At 40.6% G+C, this 24643-nt stretch overlaps 3 protein-coding genes across 3 annotated transcripts in view; 2 read left to right on the plus strand and 1 right to left on the minus strand.

The window, feature by feature from the left end:
* Positions 1 to 398: 398 nt before the first annotated feature.
* On the minus strand, positions 399 to 23738 carry LOC147301258 (protein sel-1 homolog 3). The gene is made up of 26 exons (XM_086283908.1): positions 23299 to 23738; positions 17871 to 18746; positions 14214 to 15708; positions 13495 to 14020; positions 13249 to 13375; positions 12639 to 12760; positions 12332 to 12447; positions 12015 to 12064; positions 11772 to 11895; positions 9504 to 9642; positions 9194 to 9340; positions 8892 to 9097; positions 8615 to 8794; positions 5597 to 5719; positions 5297 to 5437; positions 5117 to 5179; positions 4861 to 5037; positions 4645 to 4772; positions 4198 to 4281; positions 4005 to 4086; positions 3745 to 3820; positions 3536 to 3657; positions 3232 to 3353; positions 1307 to 1421; positions 1050 to 1113; positions 399 to 849 (listed from the first exon to the last, which is right to left on the minus strand). The coding sequence occupies exons 3-26, from the start codon at positions 14451 to 14453 to the stop codon at positions 632 to 634; spliced, it is 3492 nt and encodes a 1163-aa protein (XP_086140034.1). The 5' UTR covers positions 14454 to 15708; positions 17871 to 18746; positions 23299 to 23738; the 3' UTR covers positions 399 to 631.
* Positions 14803 to 16959, plus strand: psmb11b (proteasome 20S subunit beta 11b). The gene has a single exon (XM_086283909.1). It carries the CDS (start codon positions 15015 to 15017, stop codon positions 16185 to 16187), a length of 1173 nt encoding a protein of 390 aa, XP_086140035.1. The 5' UTR covers positions 14803 to 15014; the 3' UTR covers positions 16188 to 16959.
* The window catches only part of LOC147301260 (cadherin-7-like), a 28046-nt gene continuing 26673 nt past the window's right edge, over positions 23271 to 24643 (plus strand). The window contains exon 1 of the mRNA XM_086283907.1: positions 23271 to 23398. The gene's annotated coding sequence lies outside the window, so the exon portion shown is untranslated. The remainder of the gene's footprint in view (positions 23399 to 24643) is intronic.

The raw sequence follows: 24643 nt of genomic DNA on the forward strand, positions 1-24643 counted from the left end.
ACCCTGCTGTTATGTGCTGGATTGTCTCTGGGGCATCTTTACACAGCCTGCACCTGGGGTCTTGCCTGGTGTGATAGACCCCAGCCTCTATGGATCTTGTGCTCAGAGCTTGTTCTTGTGCTGCCATGATTAGTGCCTCTGTGCTGTCTTTCAGTCCAGCTTTGTCCAGCCACTGGTAGGATTTCTGGATATCAGCCACCTCCTCTATCTGCCGGTGGTACATACCGTGCAGGGGCCTGTCCTTCCATGATGGTTCCTCGTCTCCCTCCTCTTATATATATATATATATATATATATATATATATATATATATATATAAAGAACTGTCACATTTATGTTTTTTATTATAAATAATAAAAACATCTCTAGATTCAGATTGTATGGTAAGCATTTTATTTTCCACAAATAAAACAAAAAAAAATGATTACAGGAGAAAAATTATTAACTCAACCAAAGCAGCTTGCTCACAACCTGACCTTCTTTTCCTTCTCCCTTCCTGTCACAAGCCTCCAAAACACAAATGTGTCACACGAATAGTTCTGTAACTCATCTGCTAAATGTGTGCTCTTACAATATGTAGCGTCTGAGGCTTTTGCTGTGGCTATGGGATCACTCTTCTTGGTATCTTATGTCATAAAAGATGATAGAGGAGTGTGGTCCAGAAAGCACACAGGCACACGCCAGACGCAGTCACGGCCAAATCGCTGATCTGTCGCAACCACTGCTCCCCATTCATGGTAAGCCTTAGATTCCATGCCCCTCTGTAGGTTCTTCCCATGGTGCCATCTTGCTCCCTGTTCACGACGCCGCCATTCCTTGCCCTTAGTGCATTTGTAGGATTTCTGTTCCCTGTGTTAATTTACAAAAGAGGGAGGATGAATGGTTGTAAAGACACTTCCAGCAGCAAACATGACACTGACAGTATATAGATTATTTGCAAATTTGCAAATCATAAAAATGGGTAGTGTAAAGCAATGTATAATGAAACTGCACCATCTTGTGGCAACCACTGGCAATTAAGCGCAGTAGTGAACCACACAAATACTTACCAAGACTGCTCTGCAAAGGCACCACAACAGCAAAGATAAGGACAGAAAGAAGAGATGCATATGCCTACAAAGGATTACAAAGAAGCAGTTCACATTTCCATTCACAAAACAAAACGCCATACTCATGATGAAGATAAAATTAACATTTTTGCATTTTTCAAATACTGAAGGATGTTAATATTCTGTAGTTTGTGAGTGCAGCGTGTGGTATGTTTCCCCTTACTACACACAGCATGAGTATATCGCCTTATGCTTACCAAGAGGAGCTGTGCACCATTCTGAGTCATTCTCCTCAAGGCTTTTCCCATCTGGAGTCCAAGCAGAGCTAAAGAACAGGGCGTCACTGCCTCTTCAGCCTCCATGTCTACACATCTTAGGAGATAAACATGAAAACTGTGTTACATGAGATAAAAAATATAATATAACACGCCCTCATACCTATTTAGAAATAGCAGTAGAAGCCCACATTGAACGAGCAGATTCAAACCACTGACAGATGAATAAAACTGTTATCATATAAAATCATGTTATTGGAAAATTTGTGTCCTGGCATTAATGCGGATGGCAGTTCGCTTGAAATATTCCACTCGTTTAAACATTTTACAGACGTAGAGTTCTCATTAAAAGATAGACTGCAGCATCACAGCATCACCAACTGGGCTGTGGTCTTCTCTTTTGAAGTCTCACCATGAGCATTTTAGCTGTCACTATGTTGTTATTTTGTAAGCAGACATGACAAACAGGGGGTGGATCTGAGTGAGACACCAAGGACATTGCACGCTCATAGCAACTTGTCCATCACAATGTGTCTATATCCTAAAGCATACACTGTGTATTTAGTCTTGATTGGAAAAAGAGGTTACATAATAAACCTCATGTATTAAATAAGAGTTGAACTGAGATAATAAATTCTGCCGGAAAATGTCTCGGAGCTGGAGTGTGTATCCCTCTTTTTATGTACTGATGACCCTGACCTCCCTGTCAGTGTGCCCTGCCTCACTGCTTTGATCCAGACTCCTCAGTTTCCGATTCAAGTAAGGATCTGTTGGATGTGCTGGAACAAGCTCCCATCCCCTGAGCCCCCAGGTGCAAGACACCGCAGGATAACCCGGGGGTCTCATGTTCCTCTGAAAGATCAGAGCTGTTTTAGTTGTACCAGAGCGATGCACCAGTCGGTTATCACTCCTCGAACACTTAAAAATAGCAAAATAGCTGGCATGTCTCAGTTACACAATGTCCTTTGGCTGCAGAGTGTCACTTGCTAGACATGTCAAAAGCATGTCATCAACCAAAAGGGTCTAAAGTATATATTAACCCTAACTACAATCTTTTCCTAAACCTGAAAAGCATGTGAAAGTAAAAGGCAATGGAAACTGAATGAAACAGCAAGTGTGTAAGTGCAAATGGGCATAACCCCCAGGCTGATAAGCCCGCGACTAATGACGCTGCCATCTCTCGAACCTTTTTTAATGGACTTTGTAAACTGCTAAAATAGGATTATCTGTCTGTTAATGTGTGAAGGCACCAAAGCCAAATGACACCTTATGCATCATGGAGAGATGCAGGCAGTATTTAGCATTTTGACATTTGCATCTTCTTCCTGTGTTTGCGTGAGTTCTCTCCAGGTACTTCAGTCCAAAGGCATGCATGTTAGGTTAATCGGTGATTCTAATTGTGAAGGGTTGTCTCTCTCTATTAGCCTTGTGACAGACTGATGACCTGTCCAGGGTGTACCCTGCAAGTTGCCCTTTGACAGCTGAGACAGTCTCCAGCTCCCCCTGCAACCCTGAACAGGATGAGTAAAAGAAAATGGATGGATGGATGGTTCTGACGCTGTGGCTGATAAGTGGGAACCACTGTTGTTAGCTAACTGCCTTTGTCAAAAACTTCAGCTCAAACTAAAGACAGATGAGCAAAGCCGGCACAACTCCACAAGAAAGGTGGATTTAGCAGTGCAGACAGACAGGAGTGGTAACTATCATTTTATCTCACACATGGCAAGAAAGTAATTTAAAAAATGTACCACTACAAAGCTTCCTGAGAATTTACATTAGGAATATTAAACCTTTGTAGTATTGTTCAAATGGCAGTATTTCAAAGTTTTACCAACGTACTAGAGATCCCATTAATGACCATCATTATTCACTGTGGTTGTGAAAGCTGATTAAATTTTAAAAAGCACCTTTTTAGGATCTTCTCCATCACCATATCCAGATCATCGTGATGCGAAACATTAACGAATCTGAGGATGCTCCGGGGAAGACTGTGGCCTTCTTGTGCCAAAACAACCAAGTTGTACATTCCCTGTGAGCCAATATGAAAAACAAAATCATAACAGCAATGATGGCTTATTCACCGAGAAAGTATCTAAATAATAACACAATACAATGCTGTTTGTTGCTTTTATTGCAGAGGGCCAGAGCCTGTGGAAGTTTAATTAAGTTTATCACAGGGTGATGAGATTATAGCTGAAGTAAATCTGTCACCTGAGGGCTGCCTGCTAGTGCTGCTCTGCTATACATTGATATGGCCTGCTCAGCCAAGGATAATGAGTCCTCTTGTGTGCCGGGGGAATGGTAGTAGTAGTAGTCTCCCATTTTCAGTAGAGCTATAAAAGAAGATAAATACTTTCTGTTCAGTGACCAGATTGACAGGGAAAATGGATTTAAAGCAAAATGAAATGAGAAAAACTCACCGAAAGGATGCGGGTCATAGTTTAATATAGAGTAGTTATGATATCTCCACTGACATTCATAACCGAGATTCAGCTCCTGCATTTCGGAGAACGAGTGCACAGTGACAATGATGATTTTAATAGAGGAATTATGTGCAATTTGTTCATCAGCTTCAATCAGAATTCCACACGTGATTGCAGGATAATGACGAAAAGCCCAGGCTGTGTTTTGTTTTAGGGTAGTCATAATGGGTTAAACCGGTGAAAGAGCATGCACTCACCTCACACAGGTGTGCAACATTGCTTTGGGCCAAAACCAGACCAGTTTGAGCTGCCAAAAGGTACTTCACAAAGGCTTCCTGCCTGTTGGAAACACAATGAAACAAATGTGACGAAGCAAAGACAATAATAAAGAGCAGCGACAATGATTAAATGCGGGCATTTGAAAAGTAATTGAAATTAATGTTTCCCTACCAAGAGCCCTGGAGGTAGGCCTGAAGAGCCTCTCTGATCATAAATCCAAGGTGTCCATTTCGCTCACAGACCTTTTTCAGCAGACTGCATAGAGGTTAAAGGACACCTGATGTATTATGGGATATAATTAACTCCACCTAAACAGAGAATATTTTAATGTGATCTAAAAATAGTTCCAAATTGTTGAGGTCATTCTAAACACAAGCATCAACAGCTGTAGGAGGAGCCTCTTTAAATTCATAAGATACCAGAGGAACATTGGTAAGCAGAATCTCTCTGCGCCAGACAATAATGCGGTGACAGTGGCTCTTATTTTTAGATATGCAAATACTGGGTTCTGACCTTGAATTAGCCACTGTCATTGAAATTAGATGCCACTAAGCTGCAGGCTACAGTGCAACAGCCCATAACAAAGCTTTCTTCAACAAGCTAATGAAAGCCCCTTACATTACAGCTCTCTTCATATCCTGAGACACCCCTTCCAGGCTTCCCATCGAAAGGTACCGAGCAGCTTCCACTGATGCAGTGACATGACCAAACCGAGACGCGTTGAGAAACTGCTCAAAAGCAGCACTCTGCAGATCATTAAAAAAAAAACAACACAGTTTGGCTCGTTGATCATACCTGGATAAAAATCCATTTCTGAAGTTGTGGAAATCAAACCTCATTTCTCCAGGGTCTATCTGGGTCCATCCCACTGAGATGATAAATCCCCAGGTTGAACATCCCATCATCGCTCCCGTTTAAAGCAGCTTGTTCAAAGTATTTCGCTGCATTTTTGTGGTCCTTCAGTACAGTCCCATGATACCAGCCTAAACCATTCAAGGCGTTAATTGAGCCCTAAAGCAAGGAAACAGACGCCGGTATTCATAGCGAATTCACACACTGTAAACACACCAACTGACTTGTACACTCTCACCATTGCTGCTGCTTTTCTCAGCAGCCGAAAAGCTCGGGTGTAGTTTCTTTTCACTCCCTGGCCCTGAACGAATCAACATCAATCAGTGAATCGATAACTGTCAAAACACAGACGTCGCACACACATGCACACATCGTTCAATTCAATTGTAAAATAGCCATTTTTACTATCTTACACTACCTTCATCAGGAGGATGGAGTAGTCGTACATCGCAGAGGGATCCTTCATTTGCATAGCACTTCTCTCAATCCATTTCGCCGCACTCACTATGTCCTTTGAGACTCCATTTTGTCCCCAGTACAGCATTGTTCCCATGCGTTTCTAAAGTTAATGGAGTTTTTATTAGCCTATTCTGAACACTGACTGTGCTATTGACCACGAAGGAGAAATTAAAGTATGACTGAATTTGAACGGGTCACATGCACATATTTCAACAGTTCATCTTGTCAGAAGTCAAAAGATTTCGTGTAGCTCACATACCTGAGATTCGATGTCTCCTCTCTCTGCTTGGAATTTCAGATACTGGAAATCATCTTTTGTCTCATGTGTCAGTCTGTTTAAATCTTCTTCATTGTTTAAATAGATATGTTCAGTTGAGTGTTGCTTTAGAAAAGACAAACAGATGTGTTATGATAGTAAACAACTGGTGATACTAGCACTATGAGTAAAAACGCTACCGTCACTATATTTGACTACTACAGTTACAGCGGTTAATTTACCAGCCATCAGAAGACGGGTACACTGTGGTAATAAATGGATGGAAATGGACAGCAACAATACTCAGGTAAGTTGTTCTGGTTGAATGATACTTAATTGGTACTAAGGGGCTCAAAGTGTGCCAAGAAATCATCACACACCAATACAAGGCAGGATGGATAAGGTTCATGCTTTCATGTTTACACCAAATTCTCATCCTAACATCTAAATGTGGCAACAGAAATTGCTTCCAACCTCAAATTGTCCATTTTTGATGAGCCTTTGTGAACTGTTGCCTCAGTTTGCTGTTCTTAGCTGACAGGACTGGCAACCAGTGTTGTGCGTTCAGAGAAGGTCTTCTGCATACCTTGCACGTGTCTTACTTTTCCCTTCCAATCTGCTCGAAGCATTCTAGCCAGTCTTCCCTGTTCTCTGATATTAACGAGGTATTAACACCCAGATATGAAACATTTACCCCTTTTTGGAGCATGTAAACCCTAGACACGGTTGTGCGGTAAAATCCCAGTTGATCAGCAATTTCTGAAATACTCAGACCAAGCCATCTGCTACTAGCAACCATGTCACGTTCAACATCACTTAAATCAGCACTTTTCCCTATTTTACAGCAGATTGTTCTCATTCAGTAGGCTGTCTCAACCATGTCTAAATTCTTAAATGCATTCAGTTGTTGATTCTGACTGACTGATTACAGAATTGGCTGATTTATGTTACTGAGCAGTTTAACAGGTATACCTTAAAAACGGGCAAATCATGATTATGTGGAAAAATAATAGACTAGAAATGGCTTTTATACCAGTCTATTGACTGAACTGTAATTGTAAAGTTAATAATATATAAAGAAAGAGTGAATTGGGGATTTAGGGAGCTACAAAAGTAAACAAAAGTTGTGGCGTTGAAAGAAAAAGCCACAGTATAATTGGAAAAAAAAAGTGTAATCTTGTCGTCTTGATTATCTTATTTTCATAATCACTGGAAGATAAAATTGTAATTTGAATTAAAATTAAAGACGCTGTGTTTGTGAGTTCGAGTTTAATGGCCTTTTAGAGCTTTTTCAGTAGAATGCTGCAGCTTGAACAATGAGAGCCGAGACAGAGAACCCAGATTGTGCAACACTTTTTTTTATAGCCACTTTAAATAATCTCAAGATACAGTCAAAGGTTAAAAACAAAAGAAACTAGCAACTAGCTTTTTCCTTTTTTTGTTTTCAAGTTAACAAATCAAAGTCTGCCCAAGCCTGACTGACAGGCAACATAAGCTAACAACCCAGCACAGTCACAACACTGAGATTTAAATAGTGCTGAATCCTGATTGGTGCACAGAAGTGCATGACATCATTGTTTTGTCTTTAAGCTGAGCCCACACCACCGAGAAGAGACAAAACAACACGAAAAGAAAGAGAAAATAGAAAATAGGTTTTCGTTGCTTTTATCAAGATTGGATTCAGGGGGTTGTTGTCAGCTCTTAAAAAGCTCGGTCAATATGCCACGGAAAAATGATCACTACTAGGCTTGCTACAGTTGTTTTCTAGGTGCACTGCCTTGTTGAAGCTGGAATAGACAGTAAGGTCTCTCTGCTGTTTTCATGTACCTCTGTTCATTAGAAGCATGCTTATTTAAATACTCGAAGAATCAACAGGAAATCAGTCGGATGTAGCCTTTTCTCATAGTGCGCTCCTCATCTTTCAAGTGCAGTTCCTCCATTCATCAACACAGCTAAATCATTCACAAATGGCTGGACTAACAGACACATTATTATCATATTCTGAAGGCAGAATGTCATTTCCACAGCATGCGTGCATGTTTGTATGAATACATTTGTGTCTGAATGGCTGTTTTCATACTGCGCTTTGTGTGTTTTTAAGCTAAGCTCGCTGTAGTTGCATATTCAATACACGGATATGAGAGAGGTATCAATCTTTTCATCTTATTCTTTAAAAAAAACTTTAAAGGAAATAAATACGCAGATCTAGCTTTTTGAATATACTTTAACAAACTGTATGTTATAGCATATCTTATATGAGCCCATGTAACAAATTCCCTCACCCCATATATAAGCCCCTCACCCCAACCTCCCTCCCCTCAACCCAACTGGTCGTGGCAGATGGCCGCTCCTAGTTTCTTAATGTTAAAAGGGAGTTTTTCCTTCCCACTGTCACCAAAGCGCTTGCTCATAGAGGGTCATATGATTGTTGGTGTTTCCTTTGTAGGGTCTTTACCTTACAACAGAAAGCACCTTAAGGCTGCTGTTAAATAAATACAATTGAAATGAAAGATGTAATTATATTTTTGTTTCGGTAATACTGTTGTATAATGAAGAGGCAAAGGTAAGCAGATAAGCAGCAGACAACAGAGATAACCACTTGATACTGATTAAGTAACACTATGTTAAGGAGGAGCAGGGATGAGGCGGAGGGTTGCAAAGTGGCTTACAGAGTCAGTATCAGCAACAGACAAGCTAGAGCAGCATAAAACTGAAATATACTTTAATTATCCCAGGCTTGATTAATCATTTACTGGAATAAAATATTTATAGTACAGCCTACAAGAGATCTGGCTATCTAATGTTCAGATGATTATCAGCTGAGTGATTCTCTGACGTGTGCTGGCATTAAAATCAGCTGCTATCAGCTAATCTGTTTGAACTGTTGGCTCAGCTTGACTTCATGCCCTGCATGAACTAACGCCACTCTCAACTTACACGAACTCCTCTATTATCAAGGCTATTATTAGTTATTCAAATAAAAACACAAATTCAGAAGTGATCTTAATGATCTAAACATACCTTGTTTTCATATATCCTGGAACTGTCGATACAGGTCTGCGTTCCAATGTTGGAATAGTAGCTATAAGCCATTTCCAAGTCTTTAGGAAACCCATCAATTCCCATCAAGTGTTTGTACCCTGCATGCATCAGGGCAAAACGGTCATCACCTAAGGCACCAATCAAACTATAGACGTGACCCTGAAAAATGCAAGGGGGTTAGTATTACCTGTTACATGCAAATTGCTTTACGTGCGATAAAATAGTAATTAAGATACAACGAAGGCACTGACTGTACCTGCTCATAATTGACTGAATGTCCCAGGCCGGAGAGATGGATGGTGGCCAATAAGAGAGATGCTCTGTGATTTCCTAAGCAGGAGGATTCTTGTAACGCAGCCATTGATTGGGATGTGATTTTCATTTGTGCTTTATCCACAGAGAACATTGTTCCGACTGTCTCCTCAAACAAAACGCTCCCGAGATCCTTCAAGTTTAAAGACCCTTCAGAAACAGATAGGTGTTTATTAAATAATGTATCCTCTATAAATCAGATATTTTATGGTGATTGAGGTTATAACCAGATAAAAAAATATCTACCTGTTCTGATTTCCACCTCCTTTCTTAGCAAGAGCTGAAAGAGAGTGCTGTACTTTATCTGTGTTTCAAACGTCCATGTTTGTGTGCATGTTTTCTCTTTTGATGCAAACTGACCCAACAGCCTTAAGAAGTCGGGGGTACAGACATCTGAAATGAAACAAAAAAAGGAACCTGTTCACAGCGTTCTTTCCATACTCAATGGGTGCACTTTCAGTGTATTGACACACTTGATATTAGGTCTCTTAAAGGTCACTCCACCCAGAATGGTGCAACATGGCTTTTATAGGAAATATAAAAAAAAATTTTTTACCTCTACTTACTGGCGACAGGAGGTAATTTTCATTCACTTCTTGCATAAAAGCTTTTGTAAATGCTCTTATTTCCTGACACTCTTGGTGAATCCTCTGCAATTCATTTAATGTTGGCATGGAGGGAAGTTGGTTTTTGATCTGTGATATGAATAAATCTGTATTTGAAATTAGCATTAACAGGCATAAAACAGAGGAAATAGGAAGTATTAAGCCTAGTTAATGGTCATCATGACATCACCGCAGCCTCATGAGTATTTATACCGTCATATGAGGTGTGCCAGACTCACTGCAGTCTTCTCCTGAATGGTAAATGTCATCACCTTGAAAAAATGTATGCGTCACCACTTGTACAAGAATGGAAAAAGTCGCAATCAAAAGCTAACGTTTTTTTTCTCAGTTGTTGCAATAATGTGTCATCTCTTCAAGCTATTGCAGCATCTTCATCTCTGTAATCTAAGAATATCTGATCTGTACTGATTTATAATTGAAATAGTGATAAAGTGATGTTGTATCAGTGGGCAAAAGATTAAGCAAACAATGTCCCTCGTGTTTAGTTCTATTTTGGTTTGGGTTTAAGATATTTAGGATACAATTGTCTTTAAAATGTAACTACTGTGCTCTTTTCCAGTTTTGTTTCTTTATTCTTATCTTTCCTTGATTCACAGCCTAAAATCGTAGCAATATTTTACTGGCCCTTGGTGCATCCTCTTGGTTTACCCACTATCTAATACAAGCCGTTATAGTTCCTCTCCCTTTATACACATTTTAGTCTAGATTCATATGATTGGAGGCTTGACCAGCAAGTGTGTGGGGTTTCTGTGCTCACAGTGAGAACTGTGCTTGAGATGACCCTATTACAGATATCAGATGACAATGACATCATAAAGATTCACAAGCAGGAAAAAACTGTCTGAAAATGAATGTTCAGAGGGATTTGGCCTCCCTGAAGACTTGACCTTTGGCTTGTAGGGATTATTTTCACAAAAACCATCATTGTTTAAAAGTTCCATCATTGCTAATAGTATGGTGGTCAGACGTTTACACTCATCATGGGCATGAATGTCATGGTAATGTGGGGCTTTTAGTGATGAATACTGTTGTTTTTCAAGGCTGGAATGATTGAACAATATATCTGTAATGGTTGTAAAAAAATCACACATATACAAAACACTCATTTAGATCTTTTAAAAGGTGGTTCAGGAGGTTCTATCTCTTATTCTTGTTTAGAATATTTACTAAAACTAGTAGTTTATCCTTACATGCATAAAATGATTTATTTGGCAGCACTTGCTGGATTACCAAAGCTCAGAACTTATTTAGCATCATGCTGCTGGTTACTGATACACTGCAAAAAGTGGATGGAATAACGAAGAAGGAGAACTACCTCAAAAAAAATTACGTTTAGCTCAAACAGCTAGACAGTTGAAACTTGTATAAAATTGGATATTCCAATAATGATCCCGAACACACATCAGAACTGGTTTTGGAATGGATATGCTTCTGCAATGGTTTTCCCAAAGCCCCGACCTCAACCTGATAGAAAATTTGTGGGCTACACCTACAAGCCTGATCTGTGCCAGTAAAACCAACCAATTTGTAAGAACTCTCCCAACTCTGCCAAGAGGAGCAGGCAAATATCCAGCCGGAATTCTGCCCATTTGAATTAGAATGAAGCTTCTTGATGGCTACCAAAAGTCCAGTGGAGGTGCAAATGTCTGAAGAACCATACACCCATCCATTTGCTTTGACTTATCCAGGGATGAATAAATGAACGATTAAAGGACATTTAGCAAATAATTAATCAAATATTAGTCGGGGTGTATGCATATATTTCAACTGGTATGTATAATTTTGATCCTGTGTGGATTAGAAAAACTCCAAAATGCATCCAAACTTGTGTACCCAATTTTTGAAACTTTTTAAAAGATGACTGCAGTACAATCAATCCAATCCAGAAAAGAACAGTTCAAAAAATAATTTTAAAAAATTATCATGACCTGCATGATGGGTGTGTGTAAAATTCTTACCAAAACTGCATATATATGGCAGATAATAAGGAAAAACCTACAATGTCCACTAATGCATATGATTTTATCACTGCCTCATTTCATTACCTGTGTACTCTTACACGTGGTCAGGCTGTTTGCTGACATAATTTGGCATGAAACATTAATACTTTATGACCTTGAGATCATAATACACTGTTTTAGAGTGAGGCTGTGCTAGAAAGCAAAGCAAATGAATACATTTTACCTCTTTACACTTACCTGTTTGGTTCCAAAACGGTAGTATCTGATAGGCCCAAAATACCCACGGATGCCTTGTAAGTAACTGCCTCCTCCAATCACAAAGTATCCATCTGTGTCATCGTAATGAATGCTGTCCTGAAATCTATGACATTTAATACCACTCAAACCAGCAATCACAATCACTGAGCAAACAATATTTATTTTCCAGAAACTTGGCAACAGTGTGTTTTGCTTATTTTATACCAAAAATCATAATCGTACTTGTATAAATGTTTCTGAGTTTGACCATCCCATGTGGTTTCCAGCAGCACCTAAAAGTCAAACATAACAATACATGAGTCCTGAAAAACCTGCTCAGCTTTAAACAACTCCAAATTGCAGTACACACTGCAATCGCCTGGAGTTTCCCAGCTGGAAATAAACCATCTTTCAAGATCTTACAGCTGTTCCAAAGGGAAACAAAAGCTAGAAGTCCAAAGAAAACCCAGCAGAAAAAGAATGACTATAAGATGTTGCCAGAGCATTATTTTGATTTTTATTCCTCATCCCACCACCAGAGTCATTCTTTGGCGTTTTACCTCTGAGTCCTGTATGTAATAGTCTAATCTAATCCATTTCAAGAGAGGCAACATTGCTTGGACTTGAAATGCTTCATCTTCTCCAGTTATCTTTCGTGCCTGAATTATGATGTTCCCTGTACGGCACATATGACAGTCGTGAATTTCACCACAGGAGATCCAAAGCTCCTTATTAATACATATTTTTTGTGCTAGCAATATTAATAAATCACATCTGCGCAAAAACCACAAATCTTCACTCACAATCATGTTGTGACACCTCTTTGTAATCCCCTATCAGGTGTACACATGAGCTGGCATGACCCACCTGTGTTCGTAAGCTGCATCAGAACTGTGTCATATAAATTTTTTCTATTGACATGATGGATGATCCCACAGAGCTTCTTCTGACACCATTTCAGTAGGTATATCCACACAGATAAGGTGACGCTGGAAGCCAAGCAATGAAACATGATTTGACAAATCATTTCTTCATCCACTCAAGCATGAGGTTGAATTTAAAACGCGGCGCTGTCTGTTAAAAATGCCTGACCTCGCTGTCTTTCATTGACCGTAAGTAAAAAGCTTATATGCTCTGGTGAAGCGGCTTGGTGAAGCTTGTAAAGTCATTTAAAAAGACACTGAAGTAAAACTAAAAGTAGAGTGTGTTCTAACTGATGCCTGCACTGAAAAGGAAATGATCAGTGACTTGTGACCTGTCATTCTGCTGATATAAACACAAAGCAGAGCTATTATGTACTTTATATTTGAGGAAAATGGGCCGGAGAGTACCTTTGAAACATATAATATCAAACACTCTGTTTTACTTAATCCTTTGATTCAACATTTGGAAACTCAGCTGGAGATTTTTCATGCTGTGTGGCTGAACTTCATACTAAATAAGTTCCAGCTAAAATGAGGTAAATTAGAAGTCCAACCTGGGCTGTGTCACAGCGTGACGCCGGGTTCTCTCTAGAGCTCTGTCAATAAAAGGCTGGAACCTGCGGATCACTCCAAAGCGCTCACCAGTACTTGCCAGAGGGAACCTTAGCATATCGATTATGTCTGGGATCAAACAGAACAGCGAAAGGCTCCGTTTGCAAACACTTGCATGTGTTCTTTAAAAGCTTTGGAGATAAAGATGAGACATGCAGAGGAAATGACAATGTGATTAAGGGTCAAACCTGATTCATGTGGACACTGATGGATTCTGTGGCTGGTCATCTGCCACATTAGTTGAGCCGACCATGACGGGCAACCAGTGGGAGGTTTACTTGGCCGCTCAGAGGGTGGAATTATCTGCAGCGCTTTATAAATCCTCAACATGGAGCTGTGGTATGTGCTGAGTTCACTGCCATTTTTAAAGCTGCCCAGCCAACCACGGACTGTCACATTCTGTGTGTCCAAAATGTTCCTGTTGAAAAAGTCGCGTTGATATGAAATGGACGGAGGCAGTCTAAGCAGCACCTGGTGGATCCTGTAGTCACGGAGTCTGCTGCTTTTCCATTTTCTCCTGAAGACCACTAAATCTGTCTTCTGCAATGTGGACACCACCACCTCAACTGCAAGCTGACATTGCCCAGAGCACTGATACCGCACGCGGACCACCGAGCCATCTACCACTTTGTCAGGGACGGTGTCAAACCCTATAAAATTGTCAGGCGGGGTCTCACTGCTGTGGGCTGAAATGACTTGTGAAGCACACTGTCCCTGGGTGAAGAGAAGGAAAAGAAATACACTTAAATGAACATAAAGGGAAAACAGACTTGCATGAAGTTTCATTCTCTCAACCAAATTTGAAAAATTTATCACCAGTTAGTTACTAACTGCTTGTAGTAGTGTATATCGAAAAACGAGAGCAGTCTCCTGTGAGCAGAATAAGTGAGTGAATAAAATTGCTTACCATTAGAGCAGAAGCAGTGAAAATCTGTCCAAAAATGATGACATGAAACACATTCATCTTTTGTTGTTGTTTAAAACTGAATAAAAACCACAAGCAAATTTGACATTCAGAGTGGTAAGTAACATTGGCTCTCACTGTTTGACACTTCCAGAAAACATTTCCAAACAGCCGTGCAATGGGTGTACCATTGCAATGCAGCATTACCTGAAATTCTGGTGTTTCAAGTTCAGTGATTAGCATGCTTTTAAAGGGCTAGCGCCCACGAGGGCTCGGCTATATTTACTCTTGATGTGTAATAAAAGTGTTGTTTGATTCACTTTATTAGTGATTGTATTTGGGACCTTTCCATAAGAGTGAAGCATCAGAGCTGACTTAATCTGATGTACGTGAGCCAAGACTTTGTCATCACCCTGCGTCCTCTTTGGCCAACGCGCTTACGCAAGACTTTGAAGAAATATGATCTGAAAAACAACCTGATATGGCAGCCAAAATTAATTACCCATGGGCCACTGACTGTTTATGTTTCAAAGTCAAGGGCATGACATGTGCTAATGTTGCTGATGGGTTGCTTTAGGTAGCCACACATACACGAACATGGTCTATATAAAAGGTGGCTGCTGTTTTCACACACATATGTTCTTGATGGCATACCTATGTGTACAAGAGAATAGCTTTTGAAGGCAATTTTATTGGATGTTATTGAAGAGTTGATTTTTTCAAGCAAGCAGAAAATGCTGTAAAAATATGCTTTTGTAGCCTTTTTCTTTTTTTGGTGTACAAAATCATAGGTCATCACTTTTAATGGCTTTACAGGACATATGCAATTTTCAGTCTGTCTTTGAGGACCGTCTAACTACAGAGTATCCTGCAGTGCCACATGGAAAAAAGATTGCTTCCAACTATGTGAGTGGTTTGCCCTTTAGCAATAACAAAAGTTTGTTTCACTTTTATATTCCAGTGGCAGAGTACTTAGATGAAAGTCCGATACAGTTTGGGCAAATCAGCACAGTCCAGAACTGCAGCGCCGTCTCATCTGAAGACCCCTTCTTAACATCCTCCTCCTTGCCAACATGCCTTCCGTTTGCCTCTTCACAGTCTGTGCCTCTGCCCTTTCCCATGGCTCATGGCACCACCACCTTGGCGTTCATGTTCCAGGGTGGCGTGATGGCTGCAGCAGACACTCGTTCCAGTTGCTCAGGCCTCGTCGCGTGCCCAGCCTCGCAGAAGATCCTGCCCATTCACAGTCACTTGGTGGGCCTGACCTCAGGCACTTCAGCCGACTGTGCGCTTTGGAAACGTATTTTGGCTCGCGAGCTGCGGCTTTACCAACTTCGCCACGGTCGACGGTTGTCCACGAGTGGAGCTGCCAAATTGCTTTCGCACATGCTTCACCCTTTCAAAGGAACTGAGCTGTGTGTGGCTGCCACGTTGTGTGGGTGGGATGGAGGAGAGGTGGACGATGGATGTGATTACCATGGAGGCACAGAGACTGGTCCTGGTAGTCGAGGAGAAACAACAAAGAATCAAATGACTGAGCAGAAAAACTTTGTAGATAGCACCAATGCAAAGGTTTCTCTGGCAAAGGATGAACGCTTTTCTTTCTCTCAGCAGTGCTCCATCAGAAAGAAAATGAATTTATCTGGACCAAGGCTTTTTTATGTATGCAGTGATGGTACTCGCCTACGGGGAATGCTTTTCTCTGTGGGCTCAGGATCCCCTTATGCCTACTCAATTTTGGACCAAGGTGTTCACTGGGGGCTGACAGTAGATGAGGCCAAGTCAATAGCTAGAGAAGCTGTGTACAGAGCTACGTATAGGGATGCATATTCTGGAAACTGTGTGGACATGTATCACATCACGTCAAAAGGCTGGACACGCAGAAACCGGGAGGATTTGAAAGAGGAATATTACCGAGAAAAGGAAAGGCGAAAGCATGAGAAAACAGAGAGGCGGGATGTGGCTTTTTCTGACTAAAGACATGAAACAAACAAAAATGGCTTGGGAAGCGAAAGGCAAACATTGGGGGGTATTTTGGAGAGACGTGATATTATGGCATCTTTGCAGCAGTTACTAAATTAATGAACAGGACAGGCAGTTGCATCCTCCAGGCTATTTCTCAAATGATTTGGGCATGCATATCGTTCCCTCTAATAAACAGCTGATGTTTTGTTTGTGCTGATGATAAAAATGTATTCTAAGAGCACCCTGCTTGCTGGCATTTTGATTTAGATGTTAAAGCATTATGAATCATTTCAAGAATGTGAGATAATTACTACCTACTCCAGCATGCGGGTAAATCGCATAAACACAGAGTAACAGAAAATGAATAGTCTAAAATTCTAAATGGCTGGAGGCTGAAGGTCATAATGTATTACTGTGTGTAAGGGAACACGTTTAGCCGCAGCAATAAACGGTAAAGGGGCTGTAAACTGATTTGTGCCTGCTGTCAGAAGACTTCTGAAGTTCCTCTGACACTTCAATAAATTAATGAATAAAAGGAATTTTGCTGCCTGCTCATTTTGTTTGAGCGCTGTGGTCATAAATAAAGCATAACTGTAATTACTCAACTGACAATGACTCTATATTGCCAAGTATATTAGGGTAAAAGGTACAGAGCTGTCCATCTTCATCCTCAGTGTTCAGCTATGTTCTCTAACTTTAGTGAAGTCCATGATGGGGGACAGTTTGCAGTGTTGTGGCACACTGATTATACTACATGTCAAAATGTTGTAATGAAGTGTATGATGTCCTGTTTCCATATATTAAGTATTGCAATATATCGTATATGAATGCATTTTTTAAATGACTAACATATGCATATGTGTGCAGCGAGCATGTCTTATGTGTTATTAACGGCATAAAATAAATTACAGCCTGGGATGCGTGACTGCAGCATCAGTGGGGATGCGCACTAGTACTACTGTATGATTGACTGCAGCTGTGTGAGTAAGAGGGGAAAGCCTCCCATTCTCCCCGACCTCATGCATAATTCCCATCTTTGGAAGTTCATTAATGGCAGAATTATTGAGCGAGTGAAAACAAACAAACAAAAAAGGAGAAAGAAAGCATTTGGTGGTCTAGATTTGAAGTCTTGCAGGGACCGACTCTTGGGAAAGTGAGTCGGCGTTATTTTTATAGCACCTTTAAAGAGCATATGTCACAGAGCGCTTCACAATAAGAAACGGTTAAAAAGCAAAATATGAGGCAGCCAGACATTAAATGCACACAGGCAGATAAAAACACAAGGCGAAACAAGGCCGAACCTAAATCTAAACAAATTGCTTTCAGTTGCTTTCTAAAGGTGCCTGCAGATCTGACGTTTAAGAGATATAGCCTCAAAAGCACAGTCTCCTGTCATAGTCCGAGAGCAGGCAGGACTCAAATGCAGATTCAGAAGGCAGTTCGGAGAGTTTATTAACAGTGATGTGAAAAAGCTATTTGCAGTGCCTTTCAAAAAAGGGAAACATCCACAGTCTCTATGTACAGTATCCAAGTCGATGGTCCGATAGGTTCCACTCAGTCTTTAGATTCGATAATGAAACAGACTTCTCTCTCCGACTCACACACACAAATCCTCCTCGAGGAAAACAGGGAAGACTGCTGGACAGAAGAGAGATGGTGAGAGGTGCACACATGGAAACAGGTGAGCAGACTTACGTAATGAAGGTAAGCATCTGCCGCGACTCAAACACCAGATGAGGAGCAGGTGAGTTAATTACCACAGGTGTGCCGGAGGGCGGGGACCAAGAGGATCCTGCCCCTGCAAGGGCGTGCACGCACGCACACACACACCCACACCCACAAACAGACAGACAGAGGAGAGAGAGAGTCATGGTGGAGAGCGAGGAAAACTGGCAGGAGTACCACGAGGACTGAAGGACTATGACAGTCTCCTTTCTTGTTGAGACTGGAGCGAGAAAACAACCATCAAACCCTAATCGGAGAACCTCTCCCAGCAAACATTCTGACATTCAATGACTATTGTTTGCATGTCTATTCAAGCCATTCATGTCACATTATGATTGAAAACAGCTACATAATGAAAGGTGTACAGATAATTAACCTGGCTTTCTGCCTCAAGTTCCTTCAGCAATGTTGACTTTCTATGTCTTTTGATAGACATAAAGATAATTAGACCGAGCACTAGACAACAAATGCATTAAAAATATAAAAGATTTGTTAATTTGTATTTTAGGGCTCAATGATTATAGCAAAAATCACAATCTGGATATTACATCAAACATTCATTAACTTAAGCACGCAATATGCATTTAGTGGCGTTTTTAAAAAAGTGTCTTTTTACATGAGATTTCCATTATTCAAATGAAAAGCTAATAAATTAATGAAAAAAGAGATGTCTGCCAGTCCACACGATCGGGTCCATTAGACATCTGCAAGTGCAGTCTGTGGTAAAAGAAGCTCATGCCTCAGTGGACTCATGCACCTCAGGAAACCTGCAGTGAAGCCTGGGGGCGAAAATGCTGGAGAGCTGAAGCCGATGACCAACCAACACCTCCTCCTCCTCTTCTCATGCTGAAAGCAGAACAAGGATAAACCCTCATCACTGAGGGTTGGATCACTCCCAGGTGATAAGGAGTCAAAGGCAGCTGCAGGCAATCACTAATGATCCCTCTACAGGATCACTTACAGCAACCTGCTTCTTCTAGATAAATATTTTCAACCACAAACCTCCTTCTGTCATCTTGCCTTGAGTTAAACTAAACTGTGAGCATGGTTGAGCTTTTTAGGGACGAGCACTGTAAAGGCGGCTGATTCATAACACAAAACAACAGGTTCATAGCCAAAATTCATCCAAATAACTGAAAGTTTTTATTCAGTTATCTTGTTTTTGTAATCATTAGAAGCCAAAATCAAAACTGAAATTCAAATCACTGACTCTAAGGCTATGTTCACACTGCAGACGAAAGCGCATTAAATCCGATTTTTTTTTTACCCTATGCGACCCATATCCGATCATGGTTTGACAGTGTGAACAGCACAAATCCGATATTTTCAAATCCGATCTGGGTCACTTTCGTATGTGGTACTGAATCCGATACATATCCGATGTTTTAGAAAGCGACTGCTGTTTGAACGGTCATGTCGCATTAAATCCGTCTTCTACATCACTGACACAAGACAGACGCAAATTATCAGCGCCGGAGAAGCACCCGAGAAGACATCGCGATCGCTTCCTGGCCATTCCGTGTAGATGTCAGTGAAACTGTTTGGAAGACAACGTTGGAGAAACGTGAACATTTTATTTGTACTGTATAATCTGCAGATTCTGACAGAAATCTGCAACTATCCTTTGAAGCACCGCTCCTCTAAAACAGCAATAAGGATCATTATTAGGTTATCTAAATTGTTATGTAAATAACAAAATAACTTAAAGCAAAAATTAGGAAAATTAGTCTTTATATTAAGGCCATCAGTCAAACAATACTGTTTGCTCTGGGTCTAAACAGAGCACGTTGTGTGTGACGTCTTCTTTTGCGCATGCGGACCGCTTTGAGCGTTCACACTAGAGCGCGTTTGCTGTCGCATTTTATTTGTAGTGTGAACAAGCAGACAAAAAAATCGGATTTGATCAAAAAATCGGAATTGAGCATTAAGACCTGCAGTGTGAACGTAACTCAATTTATAAGAAAAGGTATGACTGGACAACTGATTGGCTGGTTGGAAAGAATGTCACTATCTAGTCTAGTTATCTGTTTTAAAATCACTTTGCAACTATGCAGACAAAATGTTACCATTTTAGGCCGGTTGTCACTAACAGTTTCCTGCTGGTATTACTAAGCAACAGAGGTTTTTTATATAGAGAGGTATGTGCTGACCGTCCAAGGCTCTGAGCACAAGACCTTTGAACTTGACTGAATTTAATAGGAAGCAAGTACAGAGCTTTGTGCTTTGAGGAGGAAACAAGGACAGAATAGTAAATCAAAGTTTGAGTCTACAAGGAGAACTGAGTCCAAAATTTGAGTGAGCAATAGTGTTTCTCTTTGCTTGGCCTCTTCAAAGCTTTTTGTTCAATTTTGGTAGTTTTTTACTTTCATGCAAACTGCAGCTGAGAGCGGAAAGAGCTCCACTAGAGTTGAGCAAAAAGCACAGTGTCACAGACCCAGCCTTACATCAGTACATCTGTTTTGTTTTTTTAACTTTGAAAATATATGACCCTAACAACCAGAAGATTGGCAAAAATTCGCTGACAGCTCCCCCCTCACAGGCTAATTCAAGAACATGTTTTATGCTTAGAAATCTTTCGCTGTGAGCTCTCACATCCTCAGCACTAGATTGATTACTGCCTGGCTTTGTTTTGTGCTGCCGAAGTAGTTTTGACATTAATGAACCTCCATAGAGCCTGGTAGAAGGGATCTGAGGAGTGACCTCGGGGTTGCAAGCTTTCTTTCTAGTCATATCACGGAACACTTGTCTCATCACCACTTGTTTAAAGGCTCTCTTGTTTCTTAGTCATCAGACAGAATTCAGGCTAAGACATGATCAAAAACATGGTTGTGCAAATGAAGGCTGCACCCTGTAGATGATTACTTTTTACCTCATTCAGGTACTGAAATGCATGTTTCTGCTGCAGTGTGAAAAATAAATTCTTTTAAATTAAAAATATCCAAAACAATTGAGGGATAAATGAAGCACAGAAAACACACAACTGTAAGATTAACAATTTAGCATTCCTGTTTTGCAGTGGTTTTGTTTGTCCTTGAAAATTTGCACATTTCTAGTTGGAAGTTACTCACCCAAAAAAACAAAAAACAGTCACCACAAAAATCAGCTTAAAATTTCAGACTGATGTTGTATATGGAAAACACATCTCAAACTGAAATAAAATATGCTATGAAGTGTGGCGAGGGTGGTAATTACAGTCGCACAAATGTTTTTAGCAAATGAGAGAACACAGCTGGCAAAAATTCCTCTTTTAATGCATCTCTAAGTGACAATTTTCTGGTCCTGCTTCTAGGTGAAGCAACTGGGAGAAATGCAAACTCACTGAAGTTGATTATGCAGACTAGCAACATTTAGTCAGATTAAACAAACACCACACGGCTTTCAAAGAAGCCACAACACCTAACCAGGAACTACTGAAGGCAATTAAACAACACCTGCTATGTTTTTGAAGATATTTTGTCATAGATGTCGATTATTTCAGCTAGGGACGCAGATGGACAGTGGTGATATTTACAGGAGATGCATTTGTTTCTACCAATAAAAAAAAAAGAAAGACGCATAACAATTAATTGTTTTAAAAATTGCTGTGACAGTTCTCAGTGAGGCACCACTGCCATCAACTGGTGCAAACCTTTTTACTTCAAATTTTTTTTTAACACCTGGGACATGATTAGAAATATGATTATACACAGCTTTTTTATCTCAGTCAGCAGCGGTACGATGTCTTCTCTCTTCTGGCTCTATGCACACGTAGACAGGTCGATAACAATGAAGGTGCCAGAAAGAAAAGGAGGAGAATCAATGTTAGTACATTTTTCTCAAAAAAGTAAGTTGTAAGCTACTTTTTTTTCACCTTTTTGCAAAATAATACTGCCTGTCCATCTGGTTTTGAGATAGACTGCGTTACATAGGTGAGATGTATATGCAGCAGATTTCTCACCTGCACATCCATGATGCTTATCTCCCATTGACTCTAATCCTAAAGGTGATTTATTGCATTGAGATCTGGCGACTGTAAAGGCTATTTATGTACAGTGAACTTATTGTGCTGATCAAAAAAACAGTTTGAGATGATTTAAGCGTTGTGACAAGATGCGTTATCTTGTTTGAAGGAGGTATTACAGAGTGGGTACACCGAGGTCATAACAGGGATGGATATGGTCAACAACAATACTCAGGTAGGCTGTGGCATTTAAAAGACGCTCACTACTAAGTGAGCCAAGAAAATATCCCCCATTACACCCCCAGCAGCAGCCAAAATTGCTGATATGAGGCAGGATGGATCCATGCTTTCATGCTGTTTACGCCAAATTCTAATCCTGAGTGGTTATTTAAGTTTACTGTTTCCTTCTTATCAGCTCGAAGCAGTCTGGCCATTCTTCTCTGCCCTTTGGCATCAATAAAGCATTTTCACCAAGGGACTTGCAGCTCGCTGGATAATTTCTCCTTTCTGGACCCTACTCTGTAAACCCTAGAGATGTTTGGGTGGGAAAATCCCAGCAGATCGGCAGTTTTAGATGAGTTAGTCTGGCACCGACAACCATGCCACTTTCAAAGTCATTTAAATTACTTTTCTTCTGCTTGTTTTGAACCTCAACATGGCCGAATGCACTGCCATGTTTGCATTAAGACAAAACTGAAGAGGTATACCTAAAAAAGTGAATGAACTCAAGCAGAAATCCAGCTGAAACATATCTGAGCTACTGAATAGGAATTCATAAATTTAAGTAATTCATCACGGACACGTGCTGTCACACGCACATTTGAGCAGGTTCCACCAACAAAAAGAAAAAAGGCACGAAAGCAGCTTGATATCACACAGAACTGTCAGTCTGCTGCACTCTGACTCTCCCTGCAAACGGCAAGAAGGACAGAAGACTTAATCATCTGCACATTTGTGTTGACTCAGCAGGGATAATATTAAATGAGAAAAACGGGGAATGATTTGAATTCAACACAAAATGCCTAAGAGTCCGACTGCATGATCTTTCACTATATGTTTACCTGAAACATGTTTTGTTTTTGTGCGTGTTTTCCACTGTACTAATAAATACGCAGAAATGATGCAGAAAAAAACAGAATGAAGCAAATTAAGAAATTCCTAGGGGAGGACCCCATGCTCCTTTACACGATGTCGCCAATGCTCAAGCGAAATCTATACCCACATATTTTGTCCAAGTACACCACTATGAGACTAACAGTTTGTCTTTGTGGCACTCAGTGGCCGCTATTTCAAAAATAGTAGGCTTTTAGAGTGACTATGGTCATTGTGTGATAGTTACAAAGTAATGGAGAGAGGGAAAATAGAGAGAGGTATACAGAGAGCGAGGGACGGAGGAAGGGAGGGAGGGTTAGACGTAGAGAGCGAGAGCGAGAGAGAGACTGGGCTAAGTGGACAGACCTCACGTTGAGCTCAGATGAACCTCGGCATCCTTTCCCACGTTGGATCATTTCAGCCCCGTTAAACCAGAAGACCACCGGAGCAAAACCGCAAACACACGGTAAGCTTCTCTCATAATTGACTTTTTTTCTAAATCTTCAGAATTCAATAGTTGACACAGACAAGTTTCCAGCCTTCGCCTCAGCTCAGCTCTCCACTTTATCGTCCAAATTCTCGGCGTTTTTTGGAGGCTTTTAACCGGGTCGAGGCGGTTTCCAACTGTTTCTCTGTCAGTTTAAAGCTGTTTGTAGTAGATATCTGCGAGCTGTTTAGGTGAAATAATGGTGGGCTGAGAGAAGGGTCTGGAAAAGCAGACAATTATTTTGGGTGACTGAACTGAGCGCCAAGCTTTGACAGATGGTACGGATGACGCCGTGCTTTCCCTCTTAATTTCCCGGCTAGGTAGGTAATTTTTGTCTATGTGTGTGCGCGCGCCGTTCGTACTCACCTGCCGCGTGCACTTTGGCGCGGGGACGCTTGCTTGCAAAAATGAATGAGGTTGCTGGACCTTGGTTAAGTTGCCGAAAGCGGAATTTGGGGGACGTTGCATTCATTATAATAGTTAGCCCAAGTGTGTAAATCCCATTAACATGCATCAAGTAGGTCATTTTTCTGGCTTCTTCCAGCAAGACAACGTCACGCTCCGGGCTGTTTAGTATATCTCTACTAGATATGCTAATGAGCGGTCCAGATGTGAGTGTGCGCGTGCATGTAAACTGGCTTGTGTGTATCCGTGACCAAGCAGCTGTGTCACGTGTTGTGGCGAATGTAATATCAGAGCCGATCAGGGAGAAACATTCCACTTCCCATCTATCCCACTGTACGAAAATTGGCAGCAAGTCAGTAGGGGGCGCTCATGAGATGGTGCTCAATGAATAGAAATGAGTGGAATTACGTGGCTAGTCCATTTATTGTTTTAGCCTTTTCTAACACGGTATCAATAATTTTCTGAGGTGAAATACAGAACAGTGCTTATGTCCTTGCGTTTTTCTTATAATGAAGGTGATTTTTCCGATAAAAAGCTAGAATTTCCCAATACTTGCTGATTTTTCTGTTAAGGAGTTACTACAGGCCACGCTGCCTTAACGGCAGCCATTGACAGATGATAACTATATTATAGATGAGTGGTTAGAGTAAACCATGAAAGAAGCAGCTGGTTGTGCTGGTCTAAATGAAATTCTCTGTAAATTATTCATATTGCAGTGCGTAACACTTACAGAAAAGTGTTTTACTTGAGTTAAAAGTGATTACAAAAACAAAGTTAAAATGGAGCTGCACCCCTTCTGTCAAAAATATGGTAAAAATT

Source organism: Aulonocara sp. 'chitande type north' Nkhata Bay, linkage group LG23, assembly GCF_057382095.1.
Source record: "Aulonocara sp. 'chitande type north' Nkhata Bay isolate Kocher_YH1m ecotype deep benthic linkage group LG23, A_spYH_male_GT1.1, whole genome shotgun sequence".
Taxonomy (NCBI): Eukaryota; Metazoa; Chordata; class Actinopteri; order Cichliformes; family Cichlidae; genus Aulonocara; species Aulonocara sp. 'chitande type north' Nkhata Bay.

What these genes read in the sequence shown, in the direction of transcription:
- LOC147301258 (XM_086283908.1), bottom strand. Translation starts at nt 14,453, where the DNA reads ATGCTAATCACTGAACTTGAAACACCAGAATTTCAGGTAATGCTGCAT. An exon ending in GATGCAGCTTACGAACACAG is followed by an intron (nt 12,448 to 12,638) that starts GTGGGTCATGCC and finishes TGTGCCGTACAG; the next exon opens with GGAACATCATAATTCAGGCA. An exon ending in ATGGTGCACAGCTCCTCTTG is followed by an intron (nt 1,114 to 1,306) that starts GTAAGCATAAGG and finishes AATCCTTTGTAG; the next exon opens with GCATATGCATCTCTTCTTTC.
- psmb11b (XM_086283909.1), top strand. Translation starts at nt 15,015, where the DNA reads ATGGCTTTACAGGACATATGCAATTTTCAGTCTGTCTTTGAGGACCGT.